Source organism: Crocuta crocuta, unplaced genomic scaffold (assembly GCF_008692635.1).
Source record: "Crocuta crocuta isolate KB4526 unplaced genomic scaffold, BGI_CrCroc_1.0 scaffold11, whole genome shotgun sequence".
NCBI lineage: Eukaryota > Metazoa > Chordata > Mammalia > Carnivora > Hyaenidae > Crocuta > Crocuta crocuta.
The window spans coordinates 712,381-731,883 of NW_027528624.1; the positions used below are offsets into that span (position 1 = coordinate 712,381).

Genomic DNA, 19,503 nt, shown 5'->3' on the forward strand with positions numbered 1-19,503 from the left:
GGGGGAAGGTGGAAGGGGGGTGGGAACAGAAGCAAACAAAAAACAAAAAAAACTGGATTTTTTAAATGGTACCTATTAAAAAGCTAAAATTTTACCTTGTTAAATTATTTTTAAAACCACGTTGCACTGAATTATAACTGTGGACTGCTAAGGATGGAAGCTTTCCCAGAACGGAGTATATGTTTAACCCTGGGAATGATGTGGCAATGTCAGCCACCCACAACAATCTGGGCAACAATGTGAGGCAAGAGCAGGAGCAGCCACACCCTTCAGAGGTGGGTTCTTACTTTGGTTTTCTCATCCAACCATAATCAAGCCCTATTAGTTTTAAGTATAATCTGTATGTTCTTCCAGAGTTCAGGACCTCAGAGATGAACGCCCATGCGGCGGCTTCTGGATCTGGTATAGCAAGTATGATTCATCTGGGCCTGGGTCTGAAATGTTCTGAGTATGTATTTTCAAGGTTTAGGTATAAACTGGATCACGCCCAAAGTCAAAGGGGAGGAAGAGAACAGTGTATCTTAATGGTGGAACATCCTTCTTGGGTTGGGAAGGAAGAGATTTCCTATCTGTTGAGTGAGATTTCTGACCACTTCTGGATAATAAATCCCTACAAATGCTAAACTATGTCTTGGCTCACCCCTGCTGGAGTGAAGACTGAACTTATAAAGACTACATTATACGCTGGGCTGGAAATAATCACTAATCATTAATCAGCCATGGGCAGCAGATTGGAAGTGATAACACACAGAACACCCACAGCTTAAGGTGTGACTCGAGGCCACACTCCCCCGAAGCATTTACTTCCTCTGAGACTCAGTCTGCCCCACCCAACTCCCAGGCTCCATTCCTCTCCATTCCTCACCGCCTTCCCTTTTCTCTCCTGCCACCAGACTTCACTTTATCAAGTCCGTGTTTCAGCAGTGCCTTCTTGTGTTAATGAAGAGTTTTTACGTTTCCTTGTGCTAAAAGTCTGATCAGTTTCACAATTCACAAATCAAGGAAAATAAATACCCAGGAAGTGAATTTTCATATAGAGCATTTAACTGAGGCTTCTTGAAATTCAAGGGCTCCCCCAGTGGAGGGACAAGTTCACTCTGGGTCATAAACCCAGTATCATGCTTGTTCCAGAAGAGTCCAGTAAGTGCCTAACAGGATCATGAATCAAGTAACATATAGGATCCTTAAAAAAATATAAGCACATATATATAGTTATATATATATATAGTTATATGTATATGTGAGTATATATATATGTGGGGGGGGTGCATGTGTGGATGAATATAGAGAGAGAGATATACTTATACAGATATTTCATATGTATACAGGCACAGGCTCTTCCTCCAGAATGGAAGGCCACTCAAAGATATGAATTCCCTGCTCAGAGGCATAAACAGGGCCCCCGTGATCTGTTCCTCTCCCCAAACACAAACCTCTCCAGGCTCATCTCTTTCCATTCAACCTCCCAATAGATCCAACACAATCAAGTTCTTTCAGTAGCTAGTACTTAAATGTCTGGCTCTCTCTTGCCTTTCAGTTTTCTGCCAAATATTTTCTTTCCCCTCCCTAATCCAGGCCGGGTTACCTCTTGCCCATACTACAGGTCTCAATTTGAAAGCAGCTTCCTCCAAGAAACTATTTATGCAACACCCATTCAAACCCAAGTTAAATACTCCTCCTCAGCGTGCCTAGGACACCCTGTAGTTTAAACGCCTATGGATTGCTTTGTGTGTTCCACTCAACAGAAAAGGCCAAAGACACCAGGGACCTCTCTTGTTCACTGCACCTAGAAGAGACATTACAAATGACAGACATACAATAAATATTTGCTGACTTAGATGTAAAGTTATTTGGTTTATCTATTTGCACCAATTTTCCTGCTAACAAATGGCTTCCACCTATGGGCTGTAACAGACATTATTTATATACTATTTTATAGCATTCTGAGTATGTTAGGTAAATCTTACAATATATGAAGGTAAATCATCAGCAACAAGGAATTATCCCAAGGTTTTGGATCAGTCCATAACAAATCTTTCCTACCTAAATGGGTTAACTATGGAATATCACAGAGCTCAGGGAGAGAGCTATTCACTCTCATTTCCAAAAAATGTGGGGGGAAAATGGGGAAGGAAGAATTTCGGCTGAATAATTCTTCTCTATGGAAGCCACAGTACACAGTCATTCACTAAATGAATAGCTTTGTTAGTATTAAAATAAGAGACTGCATATCTATAGTGTACTCTTACCCAGCTGGCATAACACATCCTAATAGATCAAATAGCTAGTCACCAGTTACCTATTTCAAAATTTGGGTATAGATTTTAAGGAATTAAAATAAAATGCATTCAGTACTTCAGTCATACTGAGAACAAACCAGAGCTGTGTTCTTTCAGGAAGAGGACGGTCTCTTGGGACATCAATTCCTCTTTTCCAATTTGTTCTTGGATATACTCAAGACTTTTTCTGCCATCAACGCACTAAAACTAACTTGTCCAGCCCACCAATGTCCTTCGTGCAGCTCACTCAATAGGCTGGTCAGTTCCGTCCTCCCCTTACCAGCCTGGCCCAGCTAACTACTTCCTTCGGGAACACTCTCTGCACTGGCCACCAGGACCACCCTCTCCTCACTTTCCTTCTTACTGGCAGAAACTTCACAGCTATCTTCCTGGTCCTGGTCGCTCATCTTCCAGACTTCCAAAGGCTGAAATACCCCAGGTTTCCTTTTGTCTTCATTCGTCTTCTTTTGCTCACTCATTTGGTCTTAAACCAGTCCCCAGCACCCCCACTAATCCAAACACATATATCCGACTGCCTACTTCACCACGAACACACACTGCAAATTTTGTATCGGAGTATTCCCCTACCCATCTCCTCCTTCCAACTCCCCAGACCAAGCACTTGATGAGTATCCTCTCACACCAATATCCAATCTCCCAATCAATGTTATTGGCCTTTCAGAACATCCAGAACATGGCCACCTCTCATGGTGGCCACAGCTGCCAGTGGGTGCCAGTGTCATCTGTCACATGATCAGTGTCCTAGCATCCTGACTGTTCCCCAAGTCTACCCAGGCCCACTTCAGTCTTCTCAACACAGCAGCCACTGTAACCTTAAATTGTAAATCTGATAGTACTCCTTGGCTCAAACTCTTCCAGTGGCTCACCAAACACCAAATTAACGCCAAGTATACACACATATATATAATGATCTCTAAGGCTCCACACCATCTGGTCTCTACTCTCTGATCTCACCTCGTGTAGCTCTTCCCTTTGCTCACTCTGCTCTAGACACACTAGTCACCTTGCCCAACCAACATGTCAGGCACGCTCCTGTCTGGGTACATTTGCCCTTGCAGTTCCCTCTGCCCAAACATCCCTCTACCCGTAAGTCTCAATGTTCACTGAAATCCTTCCCTGGTCACCATAGTTAAAACTGCACCCCCATTCCCTTCCTGCATCCAGCTATGCATCCCATCCCCCTACCACATCTGTGTGCTACAAATTTTACTTACATCCCATATACCCCCACTAGAAGAACAGCTCCAGGAATATAGGAACTACTACCTACTTTGCTCACTGTTGTATCCTCAGTTCTTGGAACAGTACCTAGACCAATGCAGGCATTCAATTAATAGCTGTTGAATGAATGCACGGTGACTATGAAGCCTCACCAGAGTTGGTGGAAATAACAGTTAACAGGACATTCTAGCTAACAGACCAAGTATGAGTTAATGCAAAGAGAGTTCTATTTCTCCTCATGTCACCTAGTAATACAGTACTTCACAAAAATCTCATTTCTAGAACTAAAATAATGTGAAAGACAAGTAGCTTCATTTCAGAATACCAGGTAAGTGGAGTTAATACTAAGAGAAAAGTCATAGATAGGAAATTAACAAGTTTAAATTGAAATATCGGCCATATAGAACACTGGGATAGGCGGTCTAAAAAAACTTATCTATCACTTTATAGCTGATCCTATTAAGTAACTTTACCTGAAGGAAATCACAGAAGAAATCACACCTACTTCTTGAAGTTGGTTGGTTCAACGATGAACAAGAAAATGGGCCATATCATATCTGCCCCCCCCTCTTTAGTGCCAGGCCCTTAAGAGCCCTACACACCCTTGGCTCTTTCCAGGTTGGTCTTCCTACTCACTCACTTGCTTTGGCAACCCACAGAAGGCACTAATCTCAGGGAAACGAGCTCACCCACCCACACAGCAACTGCAACCAAGCATGTCAGCCAGGACTGCTGATCTCACTAAGCATTGGACAAAACTTGAGAAACTACTCCAAGATGAATTTTGCATTTATCAGTGCTGATTTTATATCTCCATTTACATGCTGTCCTTGTAGGGCTCTAATCTTCTCTTTTATTTTGCATTCCATACCTTCTAATGAGTGGTACAGAAATAATTCTGGGTGTCATATTCATGTATATTGCATCATTTCACACTCAAGTATGAAGACCTAAATTTCAGCTAACACTCTCCAATTTTAACACGTTTCATGTGCCAAGCTGCATGATATTTACACCTCATTAAAACATGAGACAATCATAGTGCTGTAAGAAGAGAGGGCACTGTGTTTTCTTAAGGGTTTGAATCATCCAAGACGTTGGTACATCACGTGAGAGGCATCTTCTACAAACTTGAAGAGCTTTTGAGGCTGGTATCTACACGGTGTACTCACCTTGAACCTGCAAAACCATTCCTCCCAGAATTCAACACATTTTACTGGTGCTTCCCTGTGAGGTCACTGAGCCACAAAACCTGGACACTGAAGTCCCTTCTACCACTCCCACATGAGACCCTGCTGAGACTTCAGATCACTCTTGGGCGGTAGCTCTCTCACCATCCTTTTCCCTCCTTCTGTTCCCAAGGCCTCTGTTCTAGGTCAGGCCTCCTCGGCGCTCGCTGAGGACCCCAAATGTCCCCTAAAGCTAGTCTCTTAACCCCTAATCCCTCTTCCTCCTCGAAGCCTTCGCAGTGCCAAGAGGCCTCCATTCAAACCCCTCTATAATTTCCCCAGTGAATGAAGAGCAAAGTTCCTAAAGGTCAGTGGCTCTCAAACTGTCATTCACAAACCACTTGCAAAAGACACCCGGGGCTGCCCACTACAAATGGGGCTCTGGGCCCCCACCAGGCACCTACAACGTGAGCAAACTCTCTGGCAATTAGGGCCATGAACCATCGGCCCTTACCAGAGACTCTCGTGCCCACTAACATCTGATGCTCTTGAGGCTCGCATGGGTGGGCACACCTGGCTCTGCGGGACAAACCGGCCCACGCAAGACTGAAAAACAAAACTAAGGAAAAAAAAAAACCTAAAAAAACAAAAAACCCAAAAACCAAAAAACCCTAAAAAACACAGGCTAGCTGTTTGATGGTAACAGAGGGCTGGTAAGGCAGCCAGGACTTGAGGGGTCAAGATCCTGGAAAGACAGGAAAAGGAGTCCAACGTTCTCTCTCTCCTGTTGTGCACTGTGGCTTTTCTGATTTCCAAGCTTCCTGAAGACTAGAGGCCAAGCAGAAAGTAGCCATGGCTCGGAATACAAGAGAAAACGCATTTGATTACCTTTGTATGTAAGAACAAGAGAATAAAAGCCACCTCTAACTCTATCATCCGGAGACAACAAATGCTGGCACTGTAAATGTATTTCCTTCCAGTCTCTTTTTCTACTGTATATTCTCATGATCTCAGAATTTTAACTTATAAACTAGGACCTGAAATCATGAAGTGATTATCCAAAGGCTACATCATCCCTATTAAATATACTTGAAAATCTATCTTTCCCCATTTACTGTAGTCCAAACAAGTTATTATTTTAATTTTTTTTTTTAAATTTCTGAGAGAGAGAGAAAGAGAGAGAGAGAGACAGCGTGAGCAGGGGAGGGTCAGAGAGAGAGAGAGGGAGATACAGAATCTGAAGCATGCTCCAGGCTCTGAGCTAGCTATCAGCACAGAGCCCGACGCAGGGCTCGAACCCACAAACTGTGAGATCATGCCCTGAGCCGAAGTCGGATGCTTAACCGACTTAGCCACCTAGGCACCCCCCAAACAAGTTTTTTTTAAAAAAAAAAAAAAAAAGAAAGAAAGAAAGAAAGAAAAGAAAGAAAGAGAGTATTCTCCAGAATTTTTTTTATTGGTTGGTAAATTACAGGTTAAATTTAAGTAGGTCAATTCAAACCCTACTTTTAAGAACATAGATGTTTTCCCCTTGCCCTCGTGACTCATTACCAGCCAACTTATGTGGTGAGAGGTCAGGTTCTGGAATCAAATGTGTCTTAATTCAAAGCCCATTTACTTAGGACACACACTCAGAGGGGCCAGGGTCTGGTTTCCTTAACTGTAAAATGAAGACCGTAAAAGTGCTACTGTCAAATAAACATTTTGAGGACTAAACAAGAGAATTCACAAAAAGCCCCAGCAAAGGCCTAGAACATAGAGAATCTCAATAAATGTCACCTGTGAACTGCTGCCTCCTTTCTAAACCATGAGCTTCTTGACAACAGGCTTCATTTATATCTAACTCATCTTTTTGTCCTTAGCATGAAGCAGAGTAACTGGTATGAAAAAGGAAATTGATCAATCAATCAATCCATAGATAGATTTTTTAGTCTTTTAAGAGGAAATTAGGGTTGAAATAAAAACTTAATGAACAATTTAAGATTATCTATAATGAATATATTATGTGTCTGTATACACATGTGTATAGTCTGTATGCTTATGTGTTAATATACACATATATGGATTATTTACTTACAAAGCAAACCAAAAGGTTAAAATATTCCATAACTGTCCCTGAGAATTTTTAATTTATTTATTTCTGAGAGAGAGAGAGAGAGCATGAACAGGGGAGGGTCAGAGAGAGAGGGAGACACAGAATCTGAAGGCTCCAGCAGCAAGCTAACTGTCAGTACAGAGCCCGATGTGGGGCTTGAACCCATGAACCGTGAGATCATGACCTGAGCCGAAGTTGGACGCTTAACCGACTGAGCCGCCCAGGCGCCCCCATCCCTGAGAATTTTGTAGATTGTGTTTTGGAGTGAGTTTCACCCCAGTCTAACAGTAGTGCTTTTGTTTTTTGTTTTGTTTTGTTTTGTTTCCCAATTCAGAGCGCCATGAAAAAGAAAGACCTTAAGTCAACTGATAACTTACTAAATCAAACAGGATCCCACAAACCAGCACAAAAATTTGGAACATATACCCTATTTTAAAATCCTTTGGTACAAAGGAATGAATTTATGTATGAATGAACTCTTTCTGTACAAACAGAAACAGTTCCTGTCAGAGGCCAATACCGCACAGCCAATGGCAAAATAAACTCAATCAAGAGAAACCACATTCCTGTTTCCACACTGCAGAGTAACTACCTAATGGTCTGCTACGCCCATTAAGGCACTGGCATTTCTGACCTAACAATACCTGCATGGGATTACATATCGCGATGTTGGGAATAACGGAACTAGTTAAATAGCAAAACGCAATTATGGGTAACAAGCAGATTTACTAAATAGCTGCAGAAGTGGAGCTAACTGTATTCACATCTTATAGGTGATGTTTCTCACCTGGGCAACTAACACCTGACCAGAGCGGTCGCAGAGGGAAGCATGACAAACTGGCCCACCGACATACTTTCTTTGTCCTGTTCCAAAACAAAAACCAAAACACTGTAAATGGTTTTCTAAAAACGGGGCAATGTCACATACAAAGCCAGATCTCCAGCTTCATAATGAAAACAAGAAAAATCAACAAAAAAATCAGAAGCTCTGGAAACCGTAGGTCTCGCCAGCCCAAACTGGGCAACCAGTGTGTCTCTGAGTGGGAGGCAGTCTCCACAGCTTTCTGCCTTCTTCTCACCTACACTCCTCCATTTCCATTCCCGACACTGCCTGCCTGGCCCCCGTGGTCAGCTGTGGTCTGTAACTCTTGTTCTGAGTCCCACTCCCCGTCCTGGCCTGCAGTGTTCACTTCTGTCGTGTCCCTTCGAGTCTGGACGCTCTTGGCCTTCCACGAGTGCGGGGCTCCCAAACTCCCCCTGCGCGGGTTCAATGTCCACCTACTAAACGAAAGAGCTCTTCCCCCCTCGGCTGCAATGTATTTGCTGCTCTGAGTATTTCTCTCGTCTGCTTTTCCTTTCCCTCACGTCTCTGCATCTGCCTACGCTGTTCAAAGCCAAAATCTCAGTGCTAAGTGAGAGAGAACAACTCTCCACCCTCTCTTCGGATGGGATGGGGGAGGAGGTTACATGCTGTGCCTTTATTAGAGCAACGTCTGGAAATTCCACACAAAACCTAAACTGGTCCCTTCAGACCATGAAACATTCCTCTCTGGTGTTTTCCTAAGGCTGAGTGCTCACAGAGGGACTAAACAAAAGACCCCTCCATGCCCGGGGGGAGGAGGGGGAGCAGCTGGCGAGGTGCCCACTCTGTGGAAAGGACACTCACAGACAGAGGTGCGGTAACTCATCCACTGAAGTACGGGACAATCGTCCCTACCAGAAAAGCTCTTTCCTTACTCATCACTATGTATTAGTCAAAAACCAACTGTAGATAGAAATTATGGGGGATAGTCCGCCTTAACTCAGTTTTTTTCCTGTCTGTACTCTACATGAGTGGTACAGACCAATGGTCCTCAAATTTTAGCCGGTCCCAGAATCTCCTCAGGGACCTGGTACAACGCGGCTTCCCGGGTCCCACCCCCAGAGCACCTGATTCTGTGGGGCTGGGATGGGACCCAAGAATTTACATGTGTGAGTTCCCAGGTGATACAGATGCTGAAGATGTAAGTTCAAGAACAACAACGATGAGATGCTGAGGGAGCCACGTGGATGGGGCCGGGAAAGGGTCTCGGGAGATCTCAGCTTCAAAATGTCAGGTGTCAGGTCTGGTGTTCATATGTTTACAGGTGCTCATCACATGTGCTGTTTAGATGGCACCCGATAAGAATGGAGAGCGCCTGGGTGGCTTAGTCGGTTAAGCGTCCGACTTTCGCTTAGGTCATGATCTCGCGGTTCGTGGGTTCGAGCCCCGCGTCGGGCTCTGTGCTGACTGCCAGCTCGGAGCCTGGAGCCTGTTTCAGTCTGTGACTCCCTCTCTCTCTGACCCTCCCCTGCTCACACTGTCTCTCTCTCTCTCTCTCCTAGAAATAAATAAAACATTGAAAAAATTTTTAAATAAAAAAAAAGAATGGAGAATCTTCTCACCTCCCAAGTGGAGGTGGTCCTCACAGACGAGCATTATGTAAGATCCTCCAACCTGGCCCAGGGGTCCTCACAACCCAACCACTTCATAACACAGGTCTCTAGACATCTTCCTCACAAGGAGTATTTGTGTTTGTTTTTTTCAATATTTATTCCTAACAATTTTGGCCCTGGAGCAGACCATTGTTTCCGCAGACACTATTCACAGCCATGTCACCTGGGCATGCAGGGCTCCAGCTGGAATCCTTGTTAAGAAGGTGCTCACAGCTTCACAGGTATTACATGAAGTCTGGTCCACTCGACATGGGAAGCTAGCTTTGTTGTCTCAAAGATCATATTCTAGGCAGTTTGACTCAACTCTCTTTAAAACACTGTAATGTAAAATTACTCTGGGAACATGAAAGGCTATCTGATTAACATAGGATAAAGTTGGAAACACACATACACACACACAAAAGAATAAAGTTGGAAACACACACACACACACACACACACAGATAACTAAATCCAAAAGCACTGAAATTTCCCCTCTGCTGCAAACCTCTGAAAATAGGAAGTAGAATGTTTCCTTTCACTAAAAGGTTTTCCTCAGGAAAGCATGATTCAGATGATCATAATCACCACCTTTTCTGACAGATAACACGTAGGGGTTCTCCTCTAAAATGGCTGTCAGATTTTCTTCTTGGGGGGAAGGGAGGGAGACTAGGTGTGCGTAGTAAGCTTCCAGGCTATTCTCATATAAGCCTATCTACCCTCATTTCTCTGCCATTCACCCTATAATGCGATAAGTAATACAGTAAGTGTTTTAAAATGAATTCCATTCTTACCTGTTGAAAATTACTCAAAACACCATCTATTCAACCAAAAATACGAGGGCTCTCTTTTCTAAAGCAAAATTAGGACAGCCTTTCAATGGAGCAAAAAGATTTTAAATCAGATCTATCTATGAGATCCTTTGACCCTAACAGTTTTGAAGTTTTCCTATAGAAAGCTTTCTAGTTTTTACAACCTACTGACATGCATTCTAAGGAACTGTTTTGCTCTAATAAACACAACTGCGTTTGCCCTTCTGATCCCAGGTTAAAAACTGTTCAATCAGCCATTTGATGTCAAAGAAAACAAACTAGGCTATGTCCACCCTCACAAAACCCCTATTCATAGATGAATAAACAGCTTCAGAAACTGTAGCTCCCAGCAAAATGTGCCAGGAAAGAACAATACTGGGAACAAAGCATGTGAATGCAGAAAGACAGATTTCGTCCTCCATTTAAATGACAAGAGAGTAATCAGGATGAGGGGAGGGTAGGAGCTCTCCTAACCCCAGGAGGAAAAAAAAAAAAAAAAAAAAACCACTAATATACATCATGATTTCAAATGTAATTTCAAAATGATCTACCAATGAACCAACTCCGTCTAGAACTTGGCTTCTCAAATGCTGAAGCCACTGGAACCTTAGTCCAAAATACCATCATCTCCAGAATGCCTTCCAGCTGGCCTCCCTGCATTCACTTCTGCCCCAGATCCAAATCAGATTTGTCACTCTCCTGCTTTCCACAACAGCTAGGAAAAACTGCAAACAGCCGACCAAGGCTGAGGAGACCCTCTGTGATCTGGTCTCTGTGTTGTCTGTCAGCCCATCTCCGCCCATGACCCCGCCATCCTTGCTCTTCACGAGGCCACCACACTTCCTTTCCTCAAACACGCCAAATTCATTGGCACCTCAGGGCCTCTGCACGGGCCATCCTCTCCCCACTAATTTTCCAGTTGCTGGTTCCTTCTCATCATTCATGCCTAAATATCGTCTTCTGAGAGAGGCTTCTCTGAGGACACCATCGAAAGAAGTCCCCCACCCAGTCACTTCCCTTCACACCTCTACTTTACTTTCTTCTCCGCACTTATCAGTAGCATTTTCTTGTTCGTCTATTTTGTCATGGTCGTCGTTTATCAACCCCGCAGTTAAAGCAGGGGCTGAACTGCAACACAGCTGGGTTTCCAGCACCTAGAATAATATGTGGAACTGGGTAGGTCCTCAGTAATTATTTGTTGAATGAATGAAGAATTTCTTTTTACAACAGGGTGGAACTGTCAGCATAAGTATTCCTCCTGAGCTGTTGCTCTTAAGCTCTTTCCAAGAAAGCTACCACAGAACTGATCTATGATTCCACCTTCCTCGAAGACTTACAAGGTCCGCAAAGGAAGTGAAGGAAACTGTCCAAGGAGAAGACAAAAAATGCAGCTGTTTTAACAGACCACCTATATACCAATAAAAGGGAGCCTGGAATTGTCACAAGTTATTAGTAAGCATGCGAAAAGTGACTCTCAGCCACAGCAGTGTTAAATACTCAAAAAGAAATAATCCAATTATACTATGTATTAACTTGGAGTTATTATGGATTAATCATTAGTAATAAGCATGCGAGCATTTATACGCCTCTTTTATGTATAACTAAAACCCTATGTGTTGGTTATGATCAGTCCCACTTTACACATGAGAAAACTAAGGCAGCCTTGAAGAAGAAAAGTTACTTACCCAAGTTTTCAAGCCAGTTAGCGTTAAACACAGAATGTGAACCCAGTTTTATTTTACTTCAAAGCCTATACGTTGTTCACTATAGCTGCTTGACCTTCTCTCTCAAAGCAATTGAAAGGAAGATACTGTGAATAATCAAAGGCAAGCAGGAAATGTATCTCTGTGTGTGTGTGTCTATGTGTCTGTGTATGATTCTACCGAATAGAAATGTTTAAGTGTACCACATGGACAAAAAAATGCAATATGACACTCAAAATAAAAATTAGATTAGGAGTCTCAAAAAAGGAAATGATGTATTCCATTGCTGACTTGCATTCTGAAATACAACACAATCAACAAACTACAATAAAATAAACAACTAGCAGACAACGTCTCAAATACTTACAGGTCAGGTTCAAAATATGCAGGGTCCTGCTTAAGCTGTGTAATTTCAAAAAGAAAGAAAGGCCTATGTCCTCTGAGTATAAATCCTAAGGGGGAGAATCAGGGAACACAAAAGTCAGAAGCTCTCTGAGGCCGTTCCTTCCCACACTTGTAGATTAGGAGAAAACAGAAAGCACCCACTTTGGCCAGAGGAGAAGCCAGGTCTGGACAGAACAACAGAATAGAAGCCTGTGGAGTCTGGTCCCAATTCCTGGCCTTTGACCTTGGACAACAGATTTAATATCTAAAAGCCCAAATGTCCTCATCGGCTACAGAGGTATGCCATCACTGCACATCTCTCGGGCTTGTGAAAAGACACAAAAAAGAACAAACATGGAGGACTGTGTAGAGTTTATGTAAATAAAACTTGCCTTATTTATTAAAGGCCGAGATGATGGCTAGGTCTGGGGTGAAAACTCTCGAAATGCCACAAGATAATAAGAGTAAAGAGGGAAAGCAAGGTGAGAACACGAATGTCCCAGAGCCAGCCCAAGAGGCTAGGAATGGTCAGTCAACACTGGAGGCGGTGACATAGAAGCGTGAGGCAGAGAAGGGAGCCCCCCGCAGCAGATGATGTGAACGCAGAAAGGGAGGCTCCCAGGTGAGCCTCGAGCATGAAGAGGTCACTCCTGAACTCAAAGGAGACAGATGAAGACACTTGGCCTTGGCACAACACATGCTTTTAAATTATGAGAACTGCTGTAGTTATTCCCTAAATAACGTTTTGTGCCATTTTCTACCAATTATGAAAACTCCCCCCTCCCCCCGGATCTGCTAATCCTGGTCAGCCCCACGTGGTCAGAGACTATAGGACTGGCCGCAAGCCCACCCATCTTTCAATGTCCATCTGGCGATCCCGACGACAAACTTGAACCACAGTGCCCATCGACCACTTCACAGCTCCCTTCTTTTGAAAACGACAAGAACAAAAACAGAAAACAATGTTATTAAGAGGACCCTTCAAGTCCCAAAAGGTAGGTAAGCAATCTCAGGGGAAATGTGTCACTTAGTTTGCAGACAATGGCCTGATGCTGTTGCTAGGTGGTGCCTATAAATAGAGGCACACAGCCTAACACCACCTTTTTGCTTTCATTCAGTGGCCAAGTGCAGCATCCTCAAACGCAGCCTGGCCTCCCAGGACTTAAAACTGACCGAGGTCCCACGGGATCAGACAGCAGAACCCAGCAGCAGAGTATAGAAACGTGTTCGCAGTTCTGTGCTGGAGAGGTGCTTCTCCAACGGTAAAGAGCACACCAGTAACCAGGGGACCCTGTCAAAATGCAGATTCTGATTCAGCAGGCAGGCCGGAGCCCCTGCATCGCTAACAAGCTCCCGGGTGATGTGGCTTGTTGCTCACGGACCAGGTGCCAGACAGCAGTCAACATCCGACAGCATGAGCCAGCTCTAGCGCCGTGCTCGCTGGAAGTCAGTGACCGTTTTTAAAAAGTTGAGAAAATATGGTTGGGATTTCTTTACCCAGAGAAGCTTCATGATACTGGCAAGAGACATCTACCGCTCTGCCAACCAAGAATCTTCCTGATCAGCTGGTTAAGTTCTGCCCTGGCTCCTCTGAGCGGCTGTCAAACGGTGGGGAAATCTCTTCGGGACTGACTGGTGCCCCTGAACGGTAGGAGTCACCCCTCTAACAGACCTGACCGCTCAGAGAAAATAATTTATGACCTGCAGCTATAGAATAAAAGGGAGGAAGCAATAAAAACAAGGAGTGATAATTTACAGAGAGCTTACGTAAGACCATACAATCAGGGGTAGGACTGGGATACAGCCCCAGAGTCTGGTTCCAGAGCCCACACTCACCCCAGACCTCCACTGCCCTGGTGCAGGCCATGGACATGATGAAGTCATGGAGGAGATGAGAGTGTATGTTGAGCACCGTCACTTACAACTACGGGCCCCTGAGCAAGTTCTCTCTCTCCCTCTCTCTCTGCTTTAGTTTCTTCGTCTTTGAAAAGGGTTAATACTAGTTTGTACACCTCATTGGGTTTCCTGAGAATTGAGTCTAAACAAAACACTTAGCATAGTGCCTGACACATAAGTGTTTCAAGAAATATTTTTCTATTATTACGATTAAGATAACTCTATGGGGGCATCTGGGTGGCTCAGTCGGTTAAGCATCCAACTTTGGCTCAGGTCATGATCTCATGGTTCATGGGTTCAAGCCCCACATCGGGTTCTGTACTGACAGCTTGCTGCTGAAGCCTTCAGATTCTGTGTCTCCCTCTCTCTCTGACCCTCCCCCTGCTCACGCTCTCTCTCAGAAATAAATTCTAAAAAAAAAAGGAAAAAAGATAACTCTATGGCTGGAGCCCAGGAAATAGACTAGATCCAGGAAGAGTGTGCAATAAAGAGAAGGGTTTCTGATCTCTGAGACAGACATACAGCTCTTGAAAGTGAAAGACCTCCCTTTTTCCCTGACCACAGTGGCTAAAGGGAAAAGCATAACCTAACTGAAATCAGGGTTACAGGAGGAACCGGCCTCTGTATGGACGTCAGCAGCAGGGGCCTAATAGGCTAATACTGGAGTTGACCTACAAGGTACCCGATCTCTACAGATAACACTGAAATTCCAGCCCCTCTGGACCAAACACTAAGAGACATCACAGGGAAGAGCAGTGTGCGTGGCCTGATTACAGAGAAAGAGCCAACGTCCTGAACCCCACAGGCTCAGTCAGACCTTAAGCAAGAAACCCCCTTTACTCTTGGTTGGTGACGGGGACGTGGTGCCCGTGCTAGGAGCCAGAAGCTGGCCAGAGAGGCTTCTGTTCTGCGACTACAGCCGGGCATTATAGGCGTGCTCACTCGACACACTTACTGGGAACCTGCCCATCTCACGCCAATCAACGAGCCAACAGCGCTTATGGGACAAACCAGTATTCCTTCTCCTTGAGGCAGACATTCCCCAATGGCCTAAAAATAGAAACACAACTTGGGCAGCTGCATCTTACACTTTAGCTCCTAATATTTAAATCAAGCTTAGAGACAAAGACTTCATATAACTTAACAGTTCTGACCAGAGAAAGCTTAGCACGAATGAAAATAGAACACCACTTCTAAAACAGGGCTGACTTGATAGAAGTCGGAAATTATGACCCCGTATCCTCCTTTGAGAACTAAGCTATAAAGACCAGTACATATAAATCACTGTGTGTTAGACACCCCTGGCTGTTTACCTGTGCCTATTCTCCCCTTCTTCCTTACTGAACAAACTCCAATTTTTCTTTTCCGGGCCAAAATGAACCCAGTTGAAAAAAAACTACAGTGACTGGCCTCCTTTGTGGCACGAGGGGGGTGCACGACAGTTCTGGCAACTGAGATGTAAGCCACGTCACTGGATGGAGCTTCTGGGAGAAGACTTGGCTCCCATCAGTCTTTTGCCTCCTGCCTGGAACAGAAGACGTGATTCTGGAGGTTGAACTGCTGTCTCACGCTAAGGCATGAAGGATGAAGATGAAGGCCACCTGAGGTACCCCGTGCTCAGAATGGCTGAACAGGACATTAGAAGTAGCCTGGGCCTCTGACCGCACCTTGGAGGCCCCGTCTACTTCTGAATTCTCCATCTCCAGACTTCGTTTACACAGGAAAATCAACTCTCCCATTTGGTTAAGCCTCTGTAAATTGGGTTTTCGGTTGTGCACACCTGACCCTACTCTCACCTGATACATGTTGTAAAAGATCATTTGCTTTGCAAAAGCCTTGACTGAATTATTCGAAAGGTGAGGTGCCATGAATTATGAATTAATTTGATTTACAAATAATCCTCCTGACATATACCAAATACGAAGGATGAGACACAAATATACCCGACAACTCTCCTCCACTAACACGACTTTAAGAACTCACACCATGGGGATCCTGGAGGTCTGTTCATCAATGTGGTGAAGATTCTGAGAGTTCTCTGGGAGTGAGATTCTGGGAAGGAACCCCCTGAGAAGGGGAAGGAAAGCCAAAGCACCCGGGGTCAAATGCTGCTGTCCCTTCCTCGCTGTGCAAGATACTTAACATTTCTGTGTGTTGGTTTTCTCAGCTACAAAATGGAAATAAGAGTTCCTACCTCAAAGGGTGGTCATGCAATAAATATTCAATGAGTTAGTACTCGTGCAATGTGGAGACATACTGCTAAGATTTACTGAGGATCTACTAATATTATGATAAAATTGGTGTCAGTATAGCTAAGGACAAATACACATAAAAATTATAATAATAAAATAATAATAATAAAAGCCAAGTGAGTTAATACATTCTATATGCATAAACCTTTTTCCTGCTGAATCGCATCCACATGAAAGCAAGCTGTAAATTGTGGCCAGGTTTAGACAGTGTTAAGCTCAAGGTTTCCTACAGGGCTCACAATCACCATACCATCCTCATGCAATACCCAGAGTGACAAAGTCTACATGAAGAACTGCTTATCAGTAAGTAGGATGTATTTATAAAGTGGGGGGTGGGTAGAGATGTTAGCAAATACAACTAAAAATAGACGCATAAGCAAACAAGTTTGCAAAAGCCAGCGGTTGATTGAAAAGTCAATACTTTCACATCATTACTATGAGAAATATTCAAGTAACGCATCATACAATTTGGGAGAACGTAGCCTTTTGTCTAAGTGTAAGCCACACTTGGTCTTTTTATCTTTCCTAGATTCTAACACGGAAAGTACACAGGTTATTCTATGAGGCTGTACTTAAGTGTCCAAAAGGGCACAGGCATTCTGTATAAAGTTGCCACATGCTAACCACAGGTATGTAACTTAATCAGTATCCAGAGCTCCTGATACCAAGGTATTGAACTGCTGATAATTGCTGTTTCAGGTCAGTAGGAAACTTTCCCTACAGGAAAGCAATCTCAAGTCATAACGTCAGGGCAACTGGATACCAAAAACCTTTTAATCTGCTCCTCCTTTTTAGATGCTAAACAAACATAACAGGATGTGAATTTACACGTCTCTTCTCCCAATCCCAAGAGGGACCAAAAAAAAAAAAAAAAAAAGACACCAATCTTGAGGGTGTGAAGATCTCACTCCATAATCTTCCTGTGTGCCTGTTACCATTTTTTTCTAGTTGTACATTATCAAGTAGGTTGGCAGAAGCTCAAGAAAGCCAAAGAGCGATAAACTGTAACCCCTTCTTTCCTCCAGAGCAGTACCATCCAGCTTAAGTATACTGCAAGCCACAAATGTGAGTCACATGTGTAATTTTCCATTTTCTTAGGGGCCACAATTAAGAAGTGAAAAATAAACAGGTGAAGTTAATTTTAATCATAGTTTTATTTAACCCAATGTATCCACAATACTCCCTTCAACATGAAGTATTTTAAAAGTTGAGATAACTTACATTCTTTTTTTACACGAAGTCTTCACACACACGTAATTTTACACTTGCAACACATTATGATTCCGATCCACCCACTTTAAGGGCTTAAGAGCTGCCTGTGACGAGTAGCTACCTTCCTGGACAGAAGGGCTCTGGAGGTCAGAAACTGCTGAAATCACCCATTTCTTACACTGCTTCTGTAATGGACAGACCAATCAACTCTGTCTTGGCAAGTCACCAGCTGGGGAATCTGGTGGTGTCCTGAACAGGGAAACACGCCCCATTTCAAAACACGGTCTGGGAATTTATAGCTTTTAAGTTAATGTTTTGTGTGCCAATCCCTGGCAATGCTATGTGCTCTTTCCCCGGGCAAACCTAGTCACCAATGCACAAGTATGTGTCATTCTCATCCTCGTTTTAAATAAGAGCCCTGGAAACTTTGATCCCTGGAGAAACCTCTTCTCCGGAGACAGTGTATCCCTTTCCTGCTCCACTGGGATCAGGCTACCCCACTGCCACATGCCATGTGTCCCCGACATGGAGGACATCCATCCCATTCCCACGTGGTCTATGTGTCCTTCGCAGGCATGAGAAATGAGATGTCAGATGGCCAGTTTTCGTCATGCCCCAGCCATGGGTGAGACCGTTTGAAAGATGACCTGATCTTACCAGTATTACCTACCTCACAGGCTTACTGTGATGACCAAGGGCAATAACAGAGAGAGAGTTCTTAGCAAACTGTAAAGCGCTATACAATTCTAGTTATTACTACTGAGAAAGGACACCATTCCTCACCTGGAAGAGCAGATAGAAGAAAGAAAAAAAAGAAACAGTAACTTGAAACAAAGAGATGTTAAGCTATGACGGGGGCGAGGAACCCATACAAACAGTGGTTGTTCTTGCGGGCTTTGTTTCTTTGGAAGAGGAGAAGAGGCCTGGGGAACCTCGATCACTCTTCCCTGGAAATCTGGGGAGGCACCAAAAACTAAGCCGTGACGCTGAGGGGAAGAGCTGCTCCCCCGCTCGGCCACCTCTTACCGCCCCCGCCCACTGCTTTTCCTCGTCCGCAGTACCGTACAGCTCAGGACAGGGGTTCCCCACAGATCGCCTCTTCCCGGGGTCTCAACGTGGCCTAGACGTGCAGCGCCACAGGGTCCTGGCGCCTTGGAGCAAAAGTCAGCGAACCCCGCGGGGTCCGGCTCGAGGCTGCTCGGCGGCGGGAGCGCCCCCGCGTTGGCTCCGGCGCTGCCGGGTCGCCTTCTCCAACACAAACAGAGACGTTCGGCGAGCCGCCCCGTCTCCCTCACCTGTGCAACCGCCCCGGGCCGGCGGGCGGCATTTACGAGGTCCGAGGGGAGTCACCCGCACAAAGGCGCCTTGTGGCTCCTCGCTCCAGGACGGGCAGCCTGGGAACCGGGCACGCACCCCGGNGGCGCCCCCAGCCCCGCAGAGCCAGCCCTCCCCCGCAAGCCCCGAGAGCCGCACCCCCCAACCCTCACCCTCCACAGAAAGGCCGTCTCCACTCCCCGGCTTCATGCTGGGGCTCCCCTCGGCTTGCCACAGCTCGCACCCCCTAAAGCAAGCACAAGAGCTAGGGGTGCACAGGCCACTCCGAAGAAGTTTGCATGGTCACCGCGCTGCGCTCTCAACGCGTCTCGCCCGCGGGAGCGGCTGAGCACCCTCAGGCCCTGGCTCCCCCTCTCCCCCCAGCCCCATCCCTGGCCGGAGACGCGGGCCCCGCGCCAGACCCGCTCACCTCTAGTCCAGTCCACCACTTGTTTGGGGCTCCACTTGGTCACGGGCTCCATGATCAAGGGCTTTGCTCCCGGCTGGGCTGGAGTCGGCGGTTCAAGTCTGGCTACCAGGGCGGCTGCCCCTTCCCGGGAGGGCGCGCCCCGCGGCTGGTCCCCGCGCGCCGGAGCGCCCCGTCAAGGCTGCATGGCCGCGGTCAGCGGGTCATCCCGGCGCGGCTCAGCCTGGACAGCGCGGTCCCCTCCCCGGCAGCCGGGCCCGGCGC

At 45.3% G+C, this 19,503-nt stretch overlaps 1 protein-coding gene across 2 annotated transcripts in view; it reads right to left on the reverse strand.

Moving 5' to 3' along the window:
- CNKSR3 (CNKSR family member 3) overlaps positions 1-19,497 on the reverse strand; it is a 90,909-nt gene extending 71,412 nt beyond the window's left edge. For both annotated transcript variants that reach the window (XM_077755079.1, XM_077755078.1), the window contains exon 1: positions 19,243-19,497. Coding sequence is in view for 1 of the 2 variants with exons in the window: in XM_077755078.1 (XP_077611204.1) it covers positions 19,243-19,294 (52 nt within the window). In the remaining variant the exon portion in view is untranslated. The remainder of the gene's footprint in view (positions 1-19,242) is intronic.
- Between the last annotated feature and the right edge of the window lie 6 nt (positions 19,498-19,503).